Source organism: Cladophialophora immunda, assembly GCF_000835495.1.
Source record: "Cladophialophora immunda strain CBS 83496 unplaced genomic scaffold supercont1.2, whole genome shotgun sequence".
In the NCBI taxonomy this organism is placed as follows: Eukaryota; Fungi; Ascomycota; class Eurotiomycetes; order Chaetothyriales; family Herpotrichiellaceae; genus Cladophialophora; species Cladophialophora immunda.
The window spans coordinates 4840271-4858408 of NW_015622542.1; the positions used below are offsets into that span (position 1 = coordinate 4840271).

The 18138-nt window shown below is 53.2% G+C and overlaps 8 protein-coding genes across 10 annotated transcripts; 3 read left to right on the top strand and 5 right to left on the bottom strand.

The window, feature by feature from the left end:
• Positions 1–88: 88 nt before the first annotated feature.
• PV07_03937 (uncharacterized protein) lies at positions 89–2034 on the bottom strand. Its single transcript, XM_016390700.1, has 2 exons — positions 1574–2034; positions 89–1517 (listed from the first exon to the last, which is right to left on the bottom strand). Exons 1-2 carry the CDS (start codon positions 1823–1825, stop codon positions 609–611), a joined length of 1161 nt encoding a protein of 386 aa, XP_016252602.1. The 5' UTR covers positions 1826–2034; the 3' UTR covers positions 89–608.
• Positions 2035–2135: 101 nt separating this feature from the next.
• On the bottom strand, positions 2136–3741 carry PV07_03938 (uncharacterized protein). Its single transcript, XM_016390701.1, has 3 exons — positions 2768–3741; positions 2507–2716; positions 2136–2447 (listed from the first exon to the last, which is right to left on the bottom strand). The coding sequence occupies exons 1-3, from the start codon at positions 3453–3455 to the stop codon at positions 2353–2355; spliced, it is 993 nt and encodes a 330-aa protein (XP_016252603.1). The 5' UTR covers positions 3456–3741; the 3' UTR covers positions 2136–2352.
• A 730-nt stretch (positions 3742–4471) lies between these two features.
• Positions 4472–5725, top strand: PV07_03939. Of its 2 annotated transcripts, none has more exons than XM_016390702.1 (4): positions 4472–4671; positions 4842–4928; positions 4985–5141; positions 5198–5725. In XM_016390702.1, coding segments are annotated over exons 2-4 (414 nt in total). In that variant the 5' UTR covers positions 4472–4671; positions 4842–4927; the 3' UTR covers positions 5454–5725. The 2 variants fall into 2 exon arrangements, with proteins under 2 accessions (XP_016252604.1, XP_016252605.1); XM_016390703.1 differs by having other exon boundaries at positions 4472–4650.
• Positions 5726–7062: 1337 nt separating this feature from the next.
• Positions 7063–11549, top strand: PV07_03940 (uncharacterized protein). Its single transcript, XM_016390704.1, has one exon. It carries the CDS (start codon positions 7142–7144, stop codon positions 11138–11140), a length of 3999 nt encoding a protein of 1332 aa, XP_016252606.1. The 5' UTR covers positions 7063–7141; the 3' UTR covers positions 11141–11549.
• PV07_03941 (uncharacterized protein) lies at positions 11297–12679 on the bottom strand. Its single transcript, XM_016390705.1, has one exon. It carries the CDS (start codon positions 12476–12478, stop codon positions 11567–11569), a length of 912 nt encoding a protein of 303 aa, XP_016252607.1. The 5' UTR covers positions 12479–12679; the 3' UTR covers positions 11297–11566.
• A 433-nt stretch (positions 12680–13112) lies between these two features.
• On the top strand, positions 13113–14665 carry PV07_03942 (uncharacterized protein; the record flags this gene model as incomplete). The annotated part of the gene is made up of 5 exons (XM_016390706.1): positions 13113–13491; positions 13540–13720; positions 13766–13866; positions 13913–14028; positions 14087–14665. The coding sequence occupies 5 exons, from the start codon at positions 13113–13115 to the stop codon at positions 14255–14257; spliced, it is 948 nt and encodes a 315-aa protein (XP_016252608.1). The 3' UTR covers positions 14258–14665.
• Positions 14666–15065: 400 nt separating this feature from the next.
• PV07_03943 lies at positions 15066–16647 on the bottom strand. 2 transcript variants are annotated; one of them, XM_016390708.1, is made up of 2 exons: positions 16488–16647; positions 15066–16346 (listed from the first exon to the last, which is right to left on the bottom strand). In XM_016390708.1, exons 1-2 carry the CDS (start codon positions 16491–16493, stop codon positions 15156–15158), a joined length of 1197 nt encoding a protein of 398 aa, XP_016252610.1. In that variant the 5' UTR covers positions 16494–16647; the 3' UTR covers positions 15066–15155. The 2 variants fall into 2 exon arrangements, with proteins under 2 accessions (XP_016252610.1, XP_016252609.1); XM_016390707.1 differs by having other exon boundaries at positions 15066–16647.
• Positions 16648–16702: 55 nt separating this feature from the next.
• On the bottom strand, positions 16703–18097 carry PV07_03944 (ornithine carbamoyltransferase, mitochondrial). The gene has a single exon (XM_016390709.1). The coding sequence runs from the start codon at positions 17958–17960 to the stop codon at positions 16926–16928; it is 1035 nt and encodes a 344-aa protein (XP_016252611.1). The 5' UTR covers positions 17961–18097; the 3' UTR covers positions 16703–16925.
• Positions 18098–18138: the final 41 nt, after the last annotated feature.

The following is an 18138-nucleotide window of genomic DNA, read 5'->3' on the forward strand; positions in this document are numbered from 1 at the left end:
AAGATGTGACGTGAACGAGATGATGGGGAGAGATGGACACGAAAACAGCTCCCACAAGGCAAAGGGAGTGAAGCACAGCCCAGACGGATAGGTTGAGTTGTGTATATATTTCTGTGGTGAGCGGAGGCGAGATACCCGTGCACATAAATCTCATACTAGCACCACGGGTGTACATGTATGTTTGTATCTTTGTGCTACCCAGGTCTCTGTACCACGCTGAGGCAAATACGAGTACGTGAGCAGGACGCTGGAAGATGCAATGATGGTATTCGCTCTAGGAAACACTTGTTTGAGATTCATTGGTTTGACTTTTCTCCTTGTCTTTTTGCTTTTCCGCCTCTTTCTATTTTCTCCTGCTCTCCTCATCTCCCCTCTGCCTTGGTGTAACGTGTAACTTAGTGTCGATGTCAGCTTCGAATACGCACCGCCAGGCCGGTTGTTGGGGAGGCACAATCTCATAAATCATGCATTTGCTTCATCTCTTCAAATCATTCCCACTCATGAGGGCGATTTCCTCATGATCACATCACAGAATATCACCCGTAAGTCCCAGGCAACGTATCTCTTCCCCCTGCTCCATGCATCTCTCTTCATCTTCTCGTACAGATTTAGGAGCTTAACCAATCCAAAAACTCCGGTGTGAAATAGCTCACCACGATCCCTGCCCCGGCTCGTAAAATGCCTTCGGTGCTTTCGAAGGCCATGGTCTTCAGATCAAACACGCCAGCCTTGGCCCCGGCATGGATCATGGCATACTCTCCACTCACCTGGTACGCAGCAATGGGCATATCCTTTGCGATTTCCTTGGCGTCTGAGATAATATCCAGGAAGGACGAGGCGGGTTTCACCATGATAATATCGGCACCTTCCTGGATATCTCGTGCGATAGCGCGACGAGCAAGTCCTCGGCCGCCAGGAGGCAGCTGGTAGCATTTCCGATCGCCGAAGCTCGGGCACGATCCGGCTGCGTCTCTGAATGGCCCATACAAGCAACCGGAGAACTTGGCTGCATAACTCATCAGGTTGACTTGATGCGACAGTCCGGACTCAATGAGCTTGAGTTTGATGGCGCGAATGCGTCCGTCGTTCATGTCGGAAGGCGCCACGCAGTGAGCGCCAGCATGAGCATACGCCATTGCGACGTCGGAAATGCGTTCAACGCTCATGGCGTTGTTCAAGGACCCGTCATCTCGGAGAATCCCGCAGTGGCCGTGAGAAGTGTACTCACAGAGACAAACATCCGCAACCACAAACAACTGAGGGAAGTGCCGACGAATGAGTTGGATGCCTTTTATGACGGGGCCTTCGGGATCGTCGGCTGCTGTGCCTAGAGCATCTTTTGCATCGGGAGCGAGAGGAACGCCAAAGAGAATAACGGAGCGCAGGCCTTTTTGCACAAGGGGCGCGAGGAAAGGGACGAGTTTGTTGAGACCCAGGCGATTTTGGTTCGGCAGAGAAGGAATAGGAGTCACTTCGTCGGGGTTGTCGGTTATGAAGAGAGGGTAGATAAGCATTGACTTCGAGTTGTGTTAGTGTAAAGCTGATGCTTCTAAGTAGAGCGGTAAACACGAACCTTTGTCAACTGTCTCTCAGCTTGCCATGCTCTTGAAAGGGGATGACTGTACCCGGCGTGCAGTTGACTGGAGATGTCGCCCGCGATGCTCACGCTGGTAGCTGCGGTGGAGGTGTATGACCGAGCCTGTGATGGCCGGGAGATGGTAGACTGGGTGTCATTGATACTGATGTTGCTGGCACTTGTCCGTGGATTGGTTTGCGACGTTGAGTCGCGGAAGGCGATATCTTGAACGAGGGAGGAGAAGGACATGGCGATGTGCGGCAGCTGATGTGATGGTCAATGACAGTGCGACGGACCAGTTGTGGCTGAATAAAGGGGGGGACAGCGAGGGATAAAGGCGATGAATCGAGACAAAGTCGTCAAAGCGAAGCCGACCACGTCGTCGGTAGAGACACGAGGCGAGTTCTATGGGGCAAAAAGTGCAGGTGGGCAAGTCGGTCAGCCAAAGTAAAATAAAATAAAAATGAATGCGAGGCGGCGGCGTCAAGCTGCCGGCAAACTTTGTGGAGAAGGGCTGACAATCGGGAAATCGCCACGAACATCATTCGTCCAGCCCCTCGACAAGCCTCGGAATTTGGCCCGCGGGAGCAGACACGAGTCTCGACAGAACATTTATTTGTGAAGCAGGAAGCAGGCATTTATATCCAGGCTGTGATGAAGATAGTCCACTCGTCCCCTACATGAATGGCTTTACATCTGTGGTACATGGTAGTAGTCTAAAAGGTGCCGCCGACCGGAACGCCGTCGCCATGCTCCGAAATGCATTGCATGCACTTCTACAATTGGATCTCATCGTTCAGCAATCGAACCTCCTCGCCAGGTTTGAAGGCAGGGAGCCCAATATACGGGCAGCCGTCGCATCGGAAGGCATCTGACGGGAATAAGCATATGAGAAGAGAGCTTGGTCAGGGACAATGAAGGGGTGCTCACCTCCAAGACTGCAGTTACCACAACTTCCAACTTTTCCCTGCACAGTAAAGTCGACCTCGGCCAGATCGTCTGCTTGTAACTTCATCGTGTTCAAAGCCTTGTCCGCGTTCTCTCGTTTGGCTCTATCCTCGGCTTCCAATTTCTGTGCAAGCCCGCAAGTACAGTCTTTGCATGCTCGACGTCGCTTCGCCTTGGGTTGGCATTCAGTTGCTTTGGGCTTGTTAATTGCGCGATCGCCGCTGAAGATTACAATCCACTCACGAATCTTAATGGGCCTCTTCAAATCCTCGTCATCCAGCAACGTGTCTTCGTCAATCAGTTCGTCGTCTGAGTCGTCCATCCCGTCATCAAATCCCACACCTGCAGGCAGAGCATCATCTGTGCTCTTCCGCTTCCCATTAACTGGCAGTGACACTGATTCGCCGTTCGTTGTGTTGCTAAGGCCGCCAGCAGCCTGGGATGTCTTCTTTCTCCCGAACTTCAACGGAACCGAGTCTTGTGCGGTGTAGTTTGGCTTAACGAACCCCACTCCTGGCTGGAAAGAAAGACCGGCGAGAATGGTCTCGTTCTTCTCTGGACCATCCGCAATCCCAAACGTCTCATCCTGGCTACGCAAATGTCCGCCACTCTTCAATGCTCTGACCAGCACGCCGAGCATGTCCCGACTGATTAGATTTTGACTCTCGCGACGTGATCCATCTGCATCGGAGAGGATGGTGATAACGTCATAAGTGGACTGAGGAAGTGACACTAGGCCGAGAGACAGCCTGTCCAACATCTGCAGGTCGGTATGGGCCCGGTCGTGCATTTCCATCAGGCCGGTCAGGATTTCTTGGTGCGACGAAAGGGACGGAGGCGAAAGTAGGAGGGTGCGATGCGACGACTGCGGGGCTTTGGAGGAGGGCATGACGAAATCGTCGGAGGTGTCCATGAGAACGGAGGGCGACATGATGGCAGCAAGATGGACGACAACTGCGGAAGACAGGTACTTGGGAGGGTGTAGCAGTGGAGGAGGGTAGAAAGAAAGAATGATAAAATACCAGGATTAGAAATCGAGGCGTGCCTTCGCGCTAGAGGGGCAGTAATGACGCTAAGCCCGAGGGCCCTGCAGCATCCCCAATACAACAGGTCCGTGCTAGTATAGGTTCCCGGGTGGCAGTCCCTCCAAATCTATCCCTACCCACGTGGGAGGTTCTATGAAGCTCGGTACCTGAGTGCCTGAAGCAAGTTTCAAGCTGCCAAACCCTTTTGCATCTGGGAGGAGATATCTGCTGCAAGATCTGATGCTGCACGAAGCAGCCTTCCGCCATCCCACTCACGTGATAGCGATGTCCCGGAAAACTCCGCCCTCACACCACTCCAGCAGGAGACAGTTGGGTGCCCAGGGACCTGGCCATGTACATCATCAGGGGCCAGTCCACTGCCTCAGTGCGTTGACGTCTGACTGAAACACAATGTGGAAACGCTGACCGCCACGGGAGTCCCATTTTGCGACATTTTGTGGCTGCCATCAGTTGACCCGTAGGCTCCAGTGTTCTCTCGTACCTCGTCATGCCTGTATCCACTTCGAACTGATGCTGGTGACGCCAATCATCACAAGCCATCTTGAGAAAATTCCTCAGATTGTTGTACGCTGCTGGGAATCCCTCGGGAGACTGCCGCGGGAGCTTCTATTCAGCCTTGTTTGTTCTCCTGGACATTGGGCCTCTGAAATGAAAGGCCATGGATGGGGGGCTTCTGCCAGTGGGCGGCACACTAAGCAGGACCAAGTGGAGGCGAGCAAAGGCCCAAACCCCGCGCTAAAAGAGCCCATTGGGAAAGGCGAGGAATGAGGAATCCGGGGAAGGCGCCCTGGCGATTGGAGCGAGGGGAAAGAAGGCGCCAGAAAGAGCAGGGAGGTCATGCGAGCAACGGGCCTCTCTGCGCCTTTCTTTGCCAGCTTGCTCCCCAATCACAACAAACTCACCATCTAGAGCTTTCTAAGGTTCCACCCTGGTCCGGCTTTCATCTACCCTGACTTACTGCTCCCCAAACGACAGACACCCCTTCTGCTTAGAAGTCAATCGTAACCTCTCTCATCTTCTTCTTTATCTTCTCCCAAGCTTCACCCTGTCCTCGACTCGTATTGCTATCCACTCCTAAACGTAAGCGAAGTGAACTGTGTGGTGAGTTCAATGTGCTACCCATGCCTCAATCCATCAATGATCAACATGCAATGGGGTGGTCCGAGCTTCTCTCTCTTTGACTTCACTCGCAGGGTCGCGTGTCGGGCTCGTCCCCTTTGCCCAAACCTCATCTCCAACTTCATATAACTGACTCTCATTCTCACTACCAGCACCAATCCATCACCACAGTCATCCTTCTATCGCTTCGACCCTCTCACCCGACTCAATCCCATCAATCTTCGTCCTTCACTCCATTAGTAGGTTCTCCTTCGTCTTCCGCACCGCAGTTGCTCTCACTAACCCTCGGCTGAAGTGACTCGAACCAACAAAGGAAATGACCGCAACCATAGTGCCATCGCCGATGGTTCTGCCCTCCCTGAAGAACGCCTCCCTCGCTACTTCGCCAAACATGGTCATGTCGATGCTGATCCCAAGGGCGTAAAGAAGCAAGGTGGTGGCAAGGGCAACTGGTATAAATGTCCCTCACAAACCGCAGCTGTACCCAGAGGTGCTGACAAGTTGGCAGGGGCCGCGAGGGCGATGAAGTCCACGACTACGACTACAAATTCACCAACACTCGTCGCCGATCCAACTCCAGCACCCAAGTCCTAGGTGATTTCAAGACCAAGTTCGAAACCGTTGATGCCGAGCCTGTCTTTGAGGAGGGATTGCACGGACCTACCGACGAAGATATCGAAAAGGCCTCCACTCTGTCCAAGGAAGAGAGTACCGACTCCAGCACTTTGGGAGGGAGCCTCGATGATGAAGACAAGAAAATGTAACACTACGAAACCAAGATACTTATTCGAGATGATGACGACGCAACTGTCATTCTCGATATATGGCGCTCAAGGAAGGTGCTTTGACTGAATGTATACTGTGACACCATGCAGCAGGCTCTTTCTTCTGCGAGCAAAACAATTGAACCGAATGGATGGCCCGGGGCCAGGGATGGAGTGAAATGATTCAAGCAGACGTGTATTACCTTAGCCGGAATCCAAATCCATCACTGGAGATTGTGACAACAGAGTATGCTGACGGCTTCTCAAACCCATGTCCTAGCATTTTGCGTGCAGTGCATCGCAGATCGTTCTCGCCGTTAACCTATGTCAGAGGCACTGCTTCTCAGTCGATTGCCCTGCAGGAGACAATACTAACAAACAAGGCTCATAGAATGTGCTCTTGATATCGGTAATCTCTTGATCCCGACCAAACCACGATCTGTTCAAGTCTCTCCAGTGGAGAGGGATATAGAATTGACACTCAGGCAACCACAGGCGGCCTCTCACGCCCTCAAGCCGGCTGTGCTGTGAGCAACGTGAACCAGGTGCCGGCTTCCGGAACCCCAGGCGAGCTCACTTCAGCGCCCAATCGGCGCTCGAGGTGTCCAGGTCTTCTTATTCCCCCCTGTATAAAGCGTCCGACCCTAGGATGTGTCTGTCATCATCCCATGTGAAAGACCGATTCTGATGCGGCCGATTGGAAGGTGATTGGGAGTTGTAAGGAGACTGTTCGAGGTCGCTGGCTTGGTAATGTCTAGCACAAGCGAGACGGGTATCCAAAAGGATCGCGAACGGATGGATCATGTTGAAGCAACTGGAAACTCAAGGATGTGCTACAGTACCTCACAAATTAGCCCATGACTGCTCGGTACATCCATCCTAGCCTTCCAACTCCTTCGGATGATAGCCAGCTACCGGATGGAGCTTCACCCACACGCGCGGCAGGCATGAAGCAACAGAGCAATATATTCCCATCTCTAGCCCATCACATCGGACGGGAGCTGCGGAAATGCCCTAACTAGCAAAATAAAGCAGACCCCTAATGTTAGCTATCTCAACGGGACCGTCAGAGAGGCGGGCGGGTCCCTTCACGTCAGAGGGTCGAAGGTAGAAGCTGTCCAAGAGTCGGCCTCACAGGACATTGCATTGTTCCCAAGATAGGAGTTGCCTACTCAGCTCCCCGACGTACTTGAATGGAGTATTGCGTGTTCACCAGAGTACAAGTTCGATGTCTCAACTGTAGGATGGAGGCAGAGCAGAAAGCTGGTGTACAAGCACCCATTCCTTTCACTCAGGTCGCTGGTACCGAAATAGACAGACGAGAAATGCGGTAGAAGATATAGAAGCACGCTTCAAAGCAAGCGGTCAAAACCCCCGTTGCAGAGCTACTTCAGAAGAAAAGCTCCAAAATTGACTGGAGTGGCACAATCAAAGAAGACTTGAGGGAATACATAAAAGCGGCGTGAATGGCTTCAAGGCAGGCAGGCAAAAGAATCTTTCCCAAAAAGGAAAAATTGGCTGCCGGTTTTGTTTCACCTTGGCGAAAACGAACGCGACAGCGAGACTTCCGGGGTTTAGCACGGCAATAACATTATAATGATTCCAAGCCGCCATCATCAACAAACGGTTCAGCCGCTCTAATTCTTTCTCTTTTCCTTCTCTAGGGCGTCTTGGTCTCTCTGGGCAGGATGTTTTCCACAGACACCTCGCGGACCCAGTCGCTGCGTCCCAAAAGAACACGTCAGGCAGCAGGCCCAGAAGACTCTCTCAAATTACCCCAGGCGAAGCGAAAACGATCTGCCCTACGACGAGATACCTTTGAACCCCTGACCGAATCAAGCATTGGTGATGCGGCAGGAAGAGATGTGGCTGAGGGCAAGAGCAATGGACATACAGTTACGGTTGCGCCGACGAAAGAATTGACTTTGCGAGGAGCCAAAAAAGCAGAAAAGCGCGCCGACAGAGCTACCAGTACCAATGCCGGCTTGACCCTGTCTAGTAACGACTTCTATACCGTCGCCCAGCTTCCTGCCCTCCCAGACCAGATCAGAAATCGACCGAGCATCCAATATTCCTGTGTTGTTTCCCCTGAATATGGCTACGCATTGGCATTGACACATACCGACGCCATAATCTGGCCCTACAACTCAACCGCATCAACGCCGCCATCGAGAGATGTCATCACCTTCAAACTGCCCTTTCCTCCTGCCTCCGTGGGCGATCCCCTACCACATGCAACGTTCACGGCAAAATCTGCGAGCGGAGAGCCCGGAATCGTGGCAGTATCTGCAAAATGGGGCAAAGTCGTATACTGGGAAACCCTGTCCAACGCTTCCTCTGTCATACCGGGGCAAGTTTCAAGTGTCCAAGGTTCAATACCAGGGATGATGAGTGGCGAGGTCGTGGAAGAATTGGTCAACGCGGAGCCTTCGGGATTTATCCTTTCGCTCCGTCATGGCCGTGTCGCCCACTTGACAATTCGCGACCAAATGGGAAGACCTGGAATTGGCGTCCAATTCCTTCGCAAATACACAAACGCGTCGGGAGGTATCTTTGGGAGCATCAGAAATGTGTTTGGCTCCGATCGACGGAAAGGGACGCCAATAATCAAAGCTGGAGGCTCGAGAAAGGGGCAGCGCGATGTAGTCATCGCAACCGAGGATGCTGAAATGGAATTTTGGAATACGAACCTGGCTGTTGGAAACTCCCTCGAGAACTCATTCAACTTCAAGGACGAAATTCTGGACGCGTTAAAATCAACACAGCCGGATGCGACGCAATTCAAGGTTCTGGACGTGGAGCTCTCGATAGGACCGAGTATGGCCCTCAGCCGACGAGACAGCCATGGTGCGCCAATGATGGTACTTATTTCCAGCTCGACGGAACTGGAAACGAGGTATCATATCATTGAGATGGTTGTTGATGAAGGGGCGAAAGTCAAAGTGATGCACCCTGTCAATTGCTATTCTTCTTCGGCGTCAGAATCCAGCCACTGGAGACCCCGACTATGTGTGTCGAAATCTCAACCTGTGACGTTCATTGTCTTTGAGACTGCTATTGTGCTGTTCTCGCTGGCCAGGATCCGAGAATCACCTTCCTCTCAGTTACTGATGGAGCGACACGCACTGCCCGAACCATTTCAAGATTGCGTCCGATTCCAAGAGTCAACTATCTATGAGGTTCTTGGCTTCGCGTTGGAAACGACGGAGAAACAGTCTTCCATTGTGTTCGGTGTACGAGGGTTTGGCATGGTGAAATTGACTTCTCATCTTCGCGATGATGAGGAGGTTGACGTGGAGGAAGCTGAAGAACGGGATCGAATAACGGCGAAGAGCAAAATAGAACAAGCAGTCTTCTTTGGCACCATCAAACAAAACCCCCTGGACCTCAAGCACGCCAACCAAACGTTCTCACCCGAGGAAATCGAAACAGCAGCTTTGGAGATCAGCTCCGAGATCTTGTCTTCTTCATCCAAACATCTTCCAAAGTCTGCGCCCTCGATCGACATGCAAATGCGACTTCGTGCCAAAGCCCTCGACGATCTGGCTGAACATGTAATAAACCACTATCCTTCTGCGGTGTCTCGGATAACGCGTTTTGGGCTACTACTGAATGCCGAAAAGCTCGCCGCTGCCCAAGCGATATGGAAAGTTCAAGAAGAGATTCAACGAAAATACCCGCAACCCGATCGTGAGATGTCGTACTTGGATTTTACACTCCGAGCCTTGCATGAATCACGGCAAAAATACCCGGACCCTGAGAGAGGAGAGAAAGATCGGGTAAGACATTGGCTTGTGAACAGCGTTAAGAACGTCGGCCATCTCATGTCTGAGTTGGTGAGCTGCATCCCGGAACTTGAACCGATGGATGTGACAGATCCCAGGGTGGTCGCCGACTATTTCAAAGAAGCAGTTGACCTCTGGATTGCATCATACTCCGCCGCCTTCAAATTCCGTGAAGACAATGCTCCTCTTTACGGACTTGGAGATGAGGTCTTCGAGAATGGAGTACTTGTGTCGGGATTTCCTATCGAGATCCCTCATCCTTGGACGTCAAGTCCAGAGCCGTTGCGATTTGGCCAAAGTCTAATATACGACATCTGCAAGTTTTTAAATGAGTGGTGGGAGTTCGCTCATGGAAGAAACAAGAAGAAGAAGATGCCAACGGACGTAGACGGCAAGCCGCACGAAGCACCCAGCAGACTGGCCCTCCAGGAATTGGCCAGCCGTCTACCGACAGAACTCGAACTTTTTTCCCGACTGGTGCGCGAGGAGGTCATTCAATCGAAGTGCCATCTGAAAGCCCACGAAAAAGATCCCGAAGCGTTGCAGGACGAGCTCAACAATCTCGAGCGTGAAGAGCAGGAAAGGCTGGGCCAGGCACTGCAAGCCATTGCGTTGTTCAACATGCCCGGGGCAATCCGGTTAGCAGAAAAGTTGAAATATTATGCAGATCTTGTGACCCTGCACTACGACTACTATAAGCAACTGGTGGCTGAAGCTCAAGCTGACCCAAGTCTTGCCGAAGATAATCAACACAAGCTCGAGGAGATGCAAGAGAGAGCCGAGTCCTACTATGGGAAATTTGGCAAAGGATGGGCGTTTGCCGCTTTCAGCCAGATGCTGATCGACGGTGAATGCGGAAGTCTTTTGGTCAAGGGCCAAGAGGATGGGGAGAAGGAAAAATTCCTTACCTGGTTCTTCAAGATAGCTCCTAAGGCTCATCAACATCTCGGCAAACTCAGCTGGATCCACGATGTGATCTCATGCGACGATTACCACCGTGCTGCAAGGACACTCCAGGATGTGGCTGGCGAAGAGACCAGTAATGTTTGGAACAAAAAGACCGAATTGGCACTCGGAAAGCTGGCTAGCTTGGCTGCGGATGAAGGCAGCGGCAAGCACAGAGATTTGAAAGTATATGACGATGCTCTTTCGATGATCGCCATTCAGGAGCAAGTCTACAGACATGTGATGGGATCGGTTGGTGCGGCCCTGGACGAGAAAGCCGCGACCGATCTTGCCGGGGGAACTTTTGCTTCCCGCGTGGTGGCAGGATACCCAGCATTGAAACGAGAGCTGAAGCAGATCTTGAAGTCGCTGATACGTCAGACGCCCTTGACCGCGGAAGAATTGGTTAGTCTCCTAACGCTGATGGAACCGATTGTGTGGAGTGGAGCTCCTGAAGAGGATCCCGAGGTCAGCGGTCAAGAGTTGATTCTCGCCCTGAATGTTGTGGATGAATCGAACTTGCCGGTGCCAAAGCAAGATGATCTTCGAGCGCTTATCTGGAGAAGAGCGATGATTCGCGATGATTGGCTTGCTTTGAACGAGACTGGTGGGAAAGACGACCAGCAAGTGGAGGAAGAGTTACAACAATCCAGTCTGTTCCGTGTTTTACAGCATGTTTTCCTGTTGGAACAGCTGGAAGGAACGCCGATCCATTTGTTTTCGCCCAGCGACCTTTTACGGCGTGAAGCATTCCCTGTCAGTCTCCAGGATAGGCTGGCCGAAAGTGAAGTGGAAAGCCTTCGAAAGGACATGGAAAAGGAACAAACAAAACTCAAAAGCTTTGTGGAGAAGGGACGACTGGACGATCATTATGGAGGGCTAGTGACGTCTGCGCAGAGAATTGCGAGGGACATTGTCGATGAGCGGGGCGAACAATTGGCTGAGCAGGTCGCTTGAGGGAAGGGGAACCGTGGTGTCTGACCGCCCGGCCTAGGTCAGGAAGATACGTGCTGTCTTTCTTTTGTAACACTACAAGTAATGTTTGAGTGCCATCAAGACTGCCACGAGGCTGAACGGGGGAAAGGGATGAGGGCGGCTTGCTAGGACAGCAGCGGAAGTGGCACAAAATTGGCGTCAAGCTCAACTACGAACCGCGACTCGCTTGAATATCACACGGCCGCATCGCCTCTTCTCTGTTATCTGTACCTTCCTGGTGGTTCGAGTTTGTACTCCCCTCCATCATGGCATGAGAAGACGCCGAGCTTGGGCAAGCTCTAGGTCTATATCGACAAGCCGGCGCTCGAGGAAAACAACAACAACATTGCTCTATATAGCTGACAACTGACTATTGGAAGGCTCAATGACGAGGATATCCTTCCAACTTTACTGGGTTTGTATTGCGTGATCGAGGTCCACATTATCGGCATAACTAGGCGTGTAGTCTGCAGAGATGGAGTTGATCCAGGCCGCTAGTCTTCGTCCAGCCTTCTGGACCAAGTCGTTGATGACGGGGATGGCACCCTCGTAGTAGTCGCCGCCCAGGTCCTGGTCGTGGACGTCGTGAGCCAAGACATAGGAGCAGACGTAGCCATTCGCCTCCCCGGCCCAGGACAGCGCGCAGTCTGCCGCGTCGTGCAGACACTCTCCCTCCCCCTCCCCCTCGAGGCGTCCTCCGCGGTGGCCGGTCTCCGCGCCGGAGAGTCTCTGCGCCCACAGCCACGCGGCGGCGAACTCGTCGTCGTGGCCCATGCCGGCGTACTTGTTGGGGATGAGCGTGTCCCAGACGCTGTGCAGGTTGGTGCGGCGGCCGTCGAAGTGCACCATGTACTCGTTGCCGCCGCGGTCCTCGGCCTCGGTGTGCAGCGGCTGGTGGACGTCGCCGAAGAAGTGCATCATGAAGCGCAGGCTCTGGCCGCGCAGGGCGTGCGGCAGCGCCGGGTCGGCGACGCGCGCCGTGTGGTTGGCGATGGCGCTGACCACGCACCCGCCGCCCGCGACGGCGCAGTCCCGCGTCATGTTGATCCCGCACTGGCCCGGCGGCGTGTCCTGCGCGTCAATGTAGTGCCACCCCCGCGTGTACGCGAACTGCGGCATGTGCCGCACCTTGTCCGGGAAGAGCGCCGCCTCCGAGATGTCCTGCCCGTTGAGCAGGTGGTTCGTCATCCGCGTCGACTCGGGCGTGAAGTATGTCGACGCCAGGTAGGCGACGGTGCGGTGGCCGAGCGAGCCCCATGCCGCGGTGGGTGCAAGGAGCGAGAGGAGCGAGAGGACGATGTAGGCGGTCGGGTAGTGCATTGTTCGTGATATCTCGAGAAGGCCGCGGAGGGAGGTGGAGGAATGGCGGAGAGAGGGTAGGCGGAAAGAGGGAGAGGAGGAGTCAGGGAGCGATCGTGGTGGTTCTTCTATTTGTATGCTGTATCCCTTATTACATCGTGGGGATATGGGTCGTCAAGGCGGTCAAGTGATGCATTGTCAATTCATGCATGTTGTCGTGGCTGTTGTCATGGGGAAAGGCGAGGGGCGGCCAGCAGGCAGGCCACGAGGCTGAATGTTGTGGGTCGCCAGAGACGGTCACGCGTCGGGCCGTCCGCGAATGACGCGTTGAGTGGATTTTGAGATGTTCCCCAGCCTGGAAGTCTCTCACTTCGTCCATATTGATGTTTGTGCTTCATTGCGGATTTTTTCTCTGGCTTTCCAAGTTCCAATGTTCTGGTGATTCTCTTCTATCATGTGTATGTGACTTTCCGCTACCTCACACCTGTACACCGCTTCATTCTATGTGTCTCTCCCTCTCGTGAATCCTTTGTACCCCTATGGTTCCTAGAACTTTAGGGTCTTTGCGTCGCCTGGCTTAGTCATTGCCACCTATTTACACAGCTCCATCCCACTTCTGATTCCTTTGCTTACCATCGAGCTTCCCTCCTGCAAAATGGCGGTCATCAAAAAGGTCAAAGTCAGTATTTGCAGCGGTGGCAAGAAGTTGCAAGAGTATCACCCTCCGGACAACGATGCTTCTCCAGACATGAAAGACACGCCTGATGACACCCTAGTGAAATATATTCAAGGCGTCTCCGATGCGAATTTCACAATCGCCTTTAGGGTTGGGAAGAAATTCGGGTTCGGAAAAGCCAATTATTTGCGGTTCACGGTCACCGTCGACGGGGAACACCTTGGAGGAAACGTCTGTACGAAAGAAGACTACCAAAAGGGTGGCAGCGTGTGGAAGCACAGGTATAAGGGTCTCACTGAGCTGTCCAGCAATGGCCAGGGAGTTTGCTATCCGCTTCGTTGGGCTAGTCTGACCTCGAGTATATCAGCCCCCGAGCAAACACCTGGCTACAAACTAATGTCACTAGCCGAACAGTCCTGCGAGGGACAAGATATAAGAAACTATCAGAATCTCGGCACAATCAAGGTGGGGGTGTGGCGGATGAACGGTGGAAAAGGTACTCCGAAGCCGAAAGTACGGAAAGGGAAGATCCACGACCCAGTTCCCGAGAAGGCCATCAAAGGCGAAGCAATCGACCTCAGAGCCAAGTAAAGAAAGCCGCAATAGCCGAAGTAAATACTAATTCTCCTCAGTCTCGACGTCCCCAGACCTCACAAAGCGGGCAGTTTTTATAAAGGTACCAAAGTCGATGACAAGCCCTACGCAGTCTTCATTTTCAAATACCGAAGCAAAGGTACGACTCTCACGCGGAGAAAACGGACAAAACTGACCATTGGCAGAATCGCTGGAAGCTCTCGGCATACTTGAACGACCTCAAACCCCTCAGCCGTTGGAGGAGAGAGATATCGAGACCCTTTCTCCTGATGAACTCAAGGAACTGGCTCGTCGGCTCAAGGTATGTGCGATGGGTGCGAACAATGTCAGCAGAATACCTACTCACCCCAGCTTTCTAGGCAGCGCAAGCGGAGCAAAAGGTCAAGATCAAGAAAGAGAATGCAGAGTCCAACCTCACCCAGCTTGCTGACCTCGAAAGAGGTAGGAACGATGCCGACGACGACGAGGTCGAGTTTGTCGGCGAGCAGCCTGTCAAAAGAGTTTGCATCATAGGACCGGTTATCGAATAACTCGTCTCAGATCTCGGGCTTCGTGGACGAGGGAAACCACCCACATCATCACAGGGCGTGCCGTTCGCTTTCGAGCGAGCAGGAAAAATGGTATTAGCGAAGGACAAGCTTGGGCGGATCTGGCACATCCTTTAGTCAAAGCAGCCACATGGAGACAGGGGAGTCTTATGCTGAGATTCGGAGGCAGGCGTCACAGTGCTTGCGCAACTATGGCTCTATACATGATTTGGGCTTGCTTCTCGAACAATTGATTCTAGCTGGGACTTGATTCCCATTTTGTCCCTTAGTACTTAGCTTCTGTTGTTCCTCTCTCGCGGCGAACAGTCCTCCAAAGGGTTCTAGAGTTGGCAGCCGCTCAAGTCTGGCGGGAAGATTCAGCTTCGTCTGGGAAAGTAACCGTAACCACTGAAGGCATTCATTGAACACGCATTGCCAAATCCACTCGTTCTGATCAAAGCAGTAAGTGAACAACAGGATGCTATGCTCCATGCTGAAGATAATGGTGAACGCTACCATATGCGGACAACCCGAGCCGAGTTCTTTCGTACGGTGCAAGGGCGCTCGATATCAAGTCCGAGTTTCACAATCCCAACGCAGTAAATGCAACACATCTCGGATCAATCTACTCACCACCGTGGCAGGCAGAGCTCTGCATTGAACAAGTCGAGGTCGAGAGAGGGGAAGCCAAAGGTGCACAGGCAGCAAGCCGCCGAGCTCAAATGAGAAGCACATACTAAAGGCGATGAGGAGCTTTTGTACTGTTGTCCCGCTGGCGAGGGAGAAATGGTGGGACGTGGAGGCGCTGCGACTTGATGAAGTGGCGACAAGGCAAAGGGGGAACAGGGGGAATCCGTATCTTGAATCAAGAGACAAATGCATTTCATATTCATTCAGTCAGCTATGATCGCACCGTCCTCGCCAGCATGCGGCCAAACCAGGCGACGTCGTCCCAGACACCCTTGGGCCTTTCCGGGGGCGGTTCCACTGACTCGTCAAACCGCACACTAGGCCCAGGGTGGCCGGCATCTTTCGCTGGCGGAGCCGTAGATGTGGCAGGGTCGGAATGAATGGTCGTCTTTGCAGCCTCCAGGTCGACTTGGGAAGGGGAAAAGTCATCTTCCAACCGCAAGAAGACATCCACAAGCCCGTCCATCCATCTGCCTAGTCTGTACCCGCTGATCGATTTTCGTAGTTCCTCCTCGTCATCGCTGTCGAACTGGGCCTCGAAATCCAGCATGCCATATGGATCGCCGTCGTCCAATTCATCTGCAAAATCGGCGTCCATCTGTGCCGCGATCTCGGCTTGTGTCTGCTCGTCCGCCCAGTCTGGGCCCGTGTCCATCTCTATCATGGGCGTCGTGGCCGGGACGGGCGTCATTGCCAGGGATTTCTTACTACGTCTCTGGAAACTGCCTCGTCGGCTGAGATTGCCGCTTGGTGTCGCGCGTCCGGATCTTAAAGCCATTGACGGTCGTTCATCGATCGGTGTAGCCAAGGACGTAGAAGAGTCGCGCTTGAATATCCATGATTGACCCTTTGATTCTCTTGACCCTTCGGTCAAGGTAAGACCCGTCTGGATGAACCACGACGAGTCCGACTTGTGCAAGGACCCGCCGCCTGAGTATTCTGAGGGGTTATGCGTCTGTTGTGGTGAGAGGTTTGTCAAGGTGGAGAGACGGGAGATGGATTTGTGGCCGAGCCCTTCGCTCGTCAGCGCCCCAGAAGGCGGAGCGAGGCCTGTGGTGCCATCCGTGAGAGGCAAAGGGGCTTGGACCGCCACAAAGGAGCGATTCTTCTTTTTCTGGTTCAGTCGCGTCCGGGAGCTGGCGCGCGACTGCGCCCGTGACTGCGCTGCGGAGCCGCTCCTCGACAGAATCCCGCCGGGGGACGGTAAGCTCGCGATGTGGGAGATGGATGCGGAGGTGTGTAGCTCTGAGGTCGCTGGGTTGAAGTAGGCGGCGTAGTCGGCCGGGTCGATTGGGTATTTGGGTGTCAAGGGCGCCAGGGATAAGTGTTGGAGGTTTGGATGGGAGCGGCGGTGCGGCCCGGGGGCAAAGGACGAGGACCGACTCAGAGGTGAAGAAGGGGACTGTGACATTTTGTAGTTAATATCTTTGGTATATGTGGATGGAAGATGGGTTGCTATGGCAGAAGGGGAGCGACAAGGTGAAGGTAACGAGGGTTGCTGTGGCGGGATGCAGAGGGGGAGAGGTCGTGTCGGGAGACAGACTTCCATATGGCCTTTTCCTACAAGTACTCTTCTGACTGGGAATGAGACTCTTGAGGGAGTTGGAGGGTGAGGCTCTTATGATCCACGGTCGGCAAGGAAGAAGGTGGGCGCCGTCCGGTCAGGAGAGAGCTGTTTGTTCGTGGGAACGAGAGAAGCAGATGATGTCGTCTTCGGGGTTGGCAGGGTTTCTTGTGGTTTGGAGACCGAGGCATGTGCTTCCCAAATACTTTGTCCAATCACAAGCTTGCATTTGGGTATATAATCGAGGCCGATATTCTAGCGATTCCTCCTTGCGGAAGTGGTCATTCGGTGTATTGCCCTGTCACTCTCCCTCGTGGACAGAGGATGATATACTATTATCCACAATCTCCCTGGCTTGTGGATGGCAGAGGCTAGTGCATGCAATATGACACATGGGAGCACCTTGCTCAAAATCTATTACTGCTCCGCCTTTTTGATTTCTCCCTTGTTCACCACAAACGCCTCAAGCGTGGCAATCGCCGACCAGAGCCTGTTTTGCGCCTCCGGGAATACCAACGATCGTGGGCCATAGAAGACTTCGTCGCTCACTTCCTCCGGATGCCGCGGTAGGCAATGCATGAACTTCCAGTCCTCCGCTGCCCCTCCCCTGCGAGCCATCTCTTCCGTCACTTGATAACCCTCGAATGCCGTCAGACGTTTTTGCTTCTCAGATTCTTGGCCCATGGAGATCCATGTATCGGTGACTATGATATTCGCGTTCTTGACTGCTTCCTCGGGCGCAGTGGTTTCAAAGAGTTGTCCTGGTCCCGCCGCCTCGATCTCCTTTTTGATGTTCGAAGGAATCTCGTAGCCCTTGGGTGTCGCTACCGCCATTTCAATACCCAGTTTTCTGGCCCCAATGCACATATCATACAGCACATTGTTGGCGTCTCCTACCCAGGCGATCTTCAAACCTTTTAACTTCTCGGCCGGTGTGGAAAACGTCTGTGTCAGAGTCGCAAAGTCGGCAATGATTTGCATAGGATGGTAGGTATCGCATAGCGCATTAATCACTGGCACCGAACTGTCCTTTGCGAGATTTGCAATGTCTGAGTGCGGACCGACACGCGCCACTATCCCTGCTACCATGCTCGATATCACCACTGAACTATCATATAGTGACTCGTTCACCCCGAGTTGTATATCTTCCTTGCCAAGGAACATAGGATGTCCGCCCATCGCTACCACGGCTCCCTCTGTTGAGATTCTTGTTCGTGTCGAGCGCTTAGAGAAGAGCATTGCGATGGTCCTGTTAGAGAGTGCGGTACGCTTGGGCCATGTTGGCTGAAGGGCAGAAGACTTGAAGGTCGTTGCGTTGTTTACGAGCGTGCTCAATTCTGTCGGTGTGAGCTCAGACAGGGACAGGAGGTGACGGGGACTAGGCTTCGTCGAGGTAGACAGCGAGCGGCCACATTGGCGGAGAGGGGAGAGGAAGGGACGTAGAGCTGCCATCGCGTAGGTAGTTCAATGCTGGCACTGTGGAAGAGTAGGGTACATTGCCAGCAATGCCAACCTGGAGAAATCTCTTTGGAGAGCGAGACTTTGTTTGACTCCCAGAACAAATTTTTCTTTTTTCGAGTCACACTCTGGGGGAGAAAAACAATGCAGCTCCCGCAGCGTCGGCGGCGTC

Bases quoted from the DNA above. Each gene is read 5' to 3' on its own strand.
- PV07_03937 (XM_016390700.1), bottom strand. From the start codon at position 1,825: ATGTCCTTCTCCTCCCTCGTTCAAGATATCGCCTTCCGCGACTCAACG. The intron at 1,518-1,573 runs GTTCGTGTTTAC...CACAACTCGAAG, and splicing joins CTGAGAGACAGTTGACAAAG to TCAATGCTTATCTACCCTCT.
- PV07_03940 (XM_016390704.1), top strand. From the start codon at position 7,142: ATGTTTTCCACAGACACCTCGCGGACCCAGTCGCTGCGTCCCAAAAGA.
- PV07_03941 (XM_016390705.1), bottom strand. From the start codon at position 12,478: ATGCACTACCCGACCGCCTACATCGTCCTCTCGCTCCTCTCGCTCCTT.
- PV07_03943 (XM_016390707.1), bottom strand. From the start codon at position 16,493: ATGGAAGTCTGTCTCCCGACACGACCTCTCCCCCTCTGCATCCCGCCA.
- PV07_03944 (XM_016390709.1), bottom strand. From the start codon at position 17,960: ATGGCAGCTCTACGTCCCTTCCTCTCCCCTCTCCGCCAATGTGGCCGC.
- PV07_03939 (XM_016390702.1), top strand. The intron at 5,142-5,197 runs GTATAAATGTCC...ACAAGTTGGCAG, and splicing joins GGTGGTGGCAAGGGCAACTG to GGGCCGCGAGGGCGATGAAG.
- PV07_03938 (XM_016390701.1), bottom strand. From the start codon at position 3,455: ATGTCGCCCTCCGTTCTCATGGACACCTCCGACGATTTCGTCATGCCC. The intron at 2,717-2,767 runs GTGAGTGGATTG...ACAAGCCCAAAG, and splicing joins GAAGAGGCCCATTAAGATTC to CAACTGAATGCCAACCCAAG. The intron at 2,448-2,506 runs GTGAGCACCCCT...TATTCCCGTCAG, and splicing joins TGGTAACTGCAGTCTTGGAG to ATGCCTTCCGATGCGACGGC.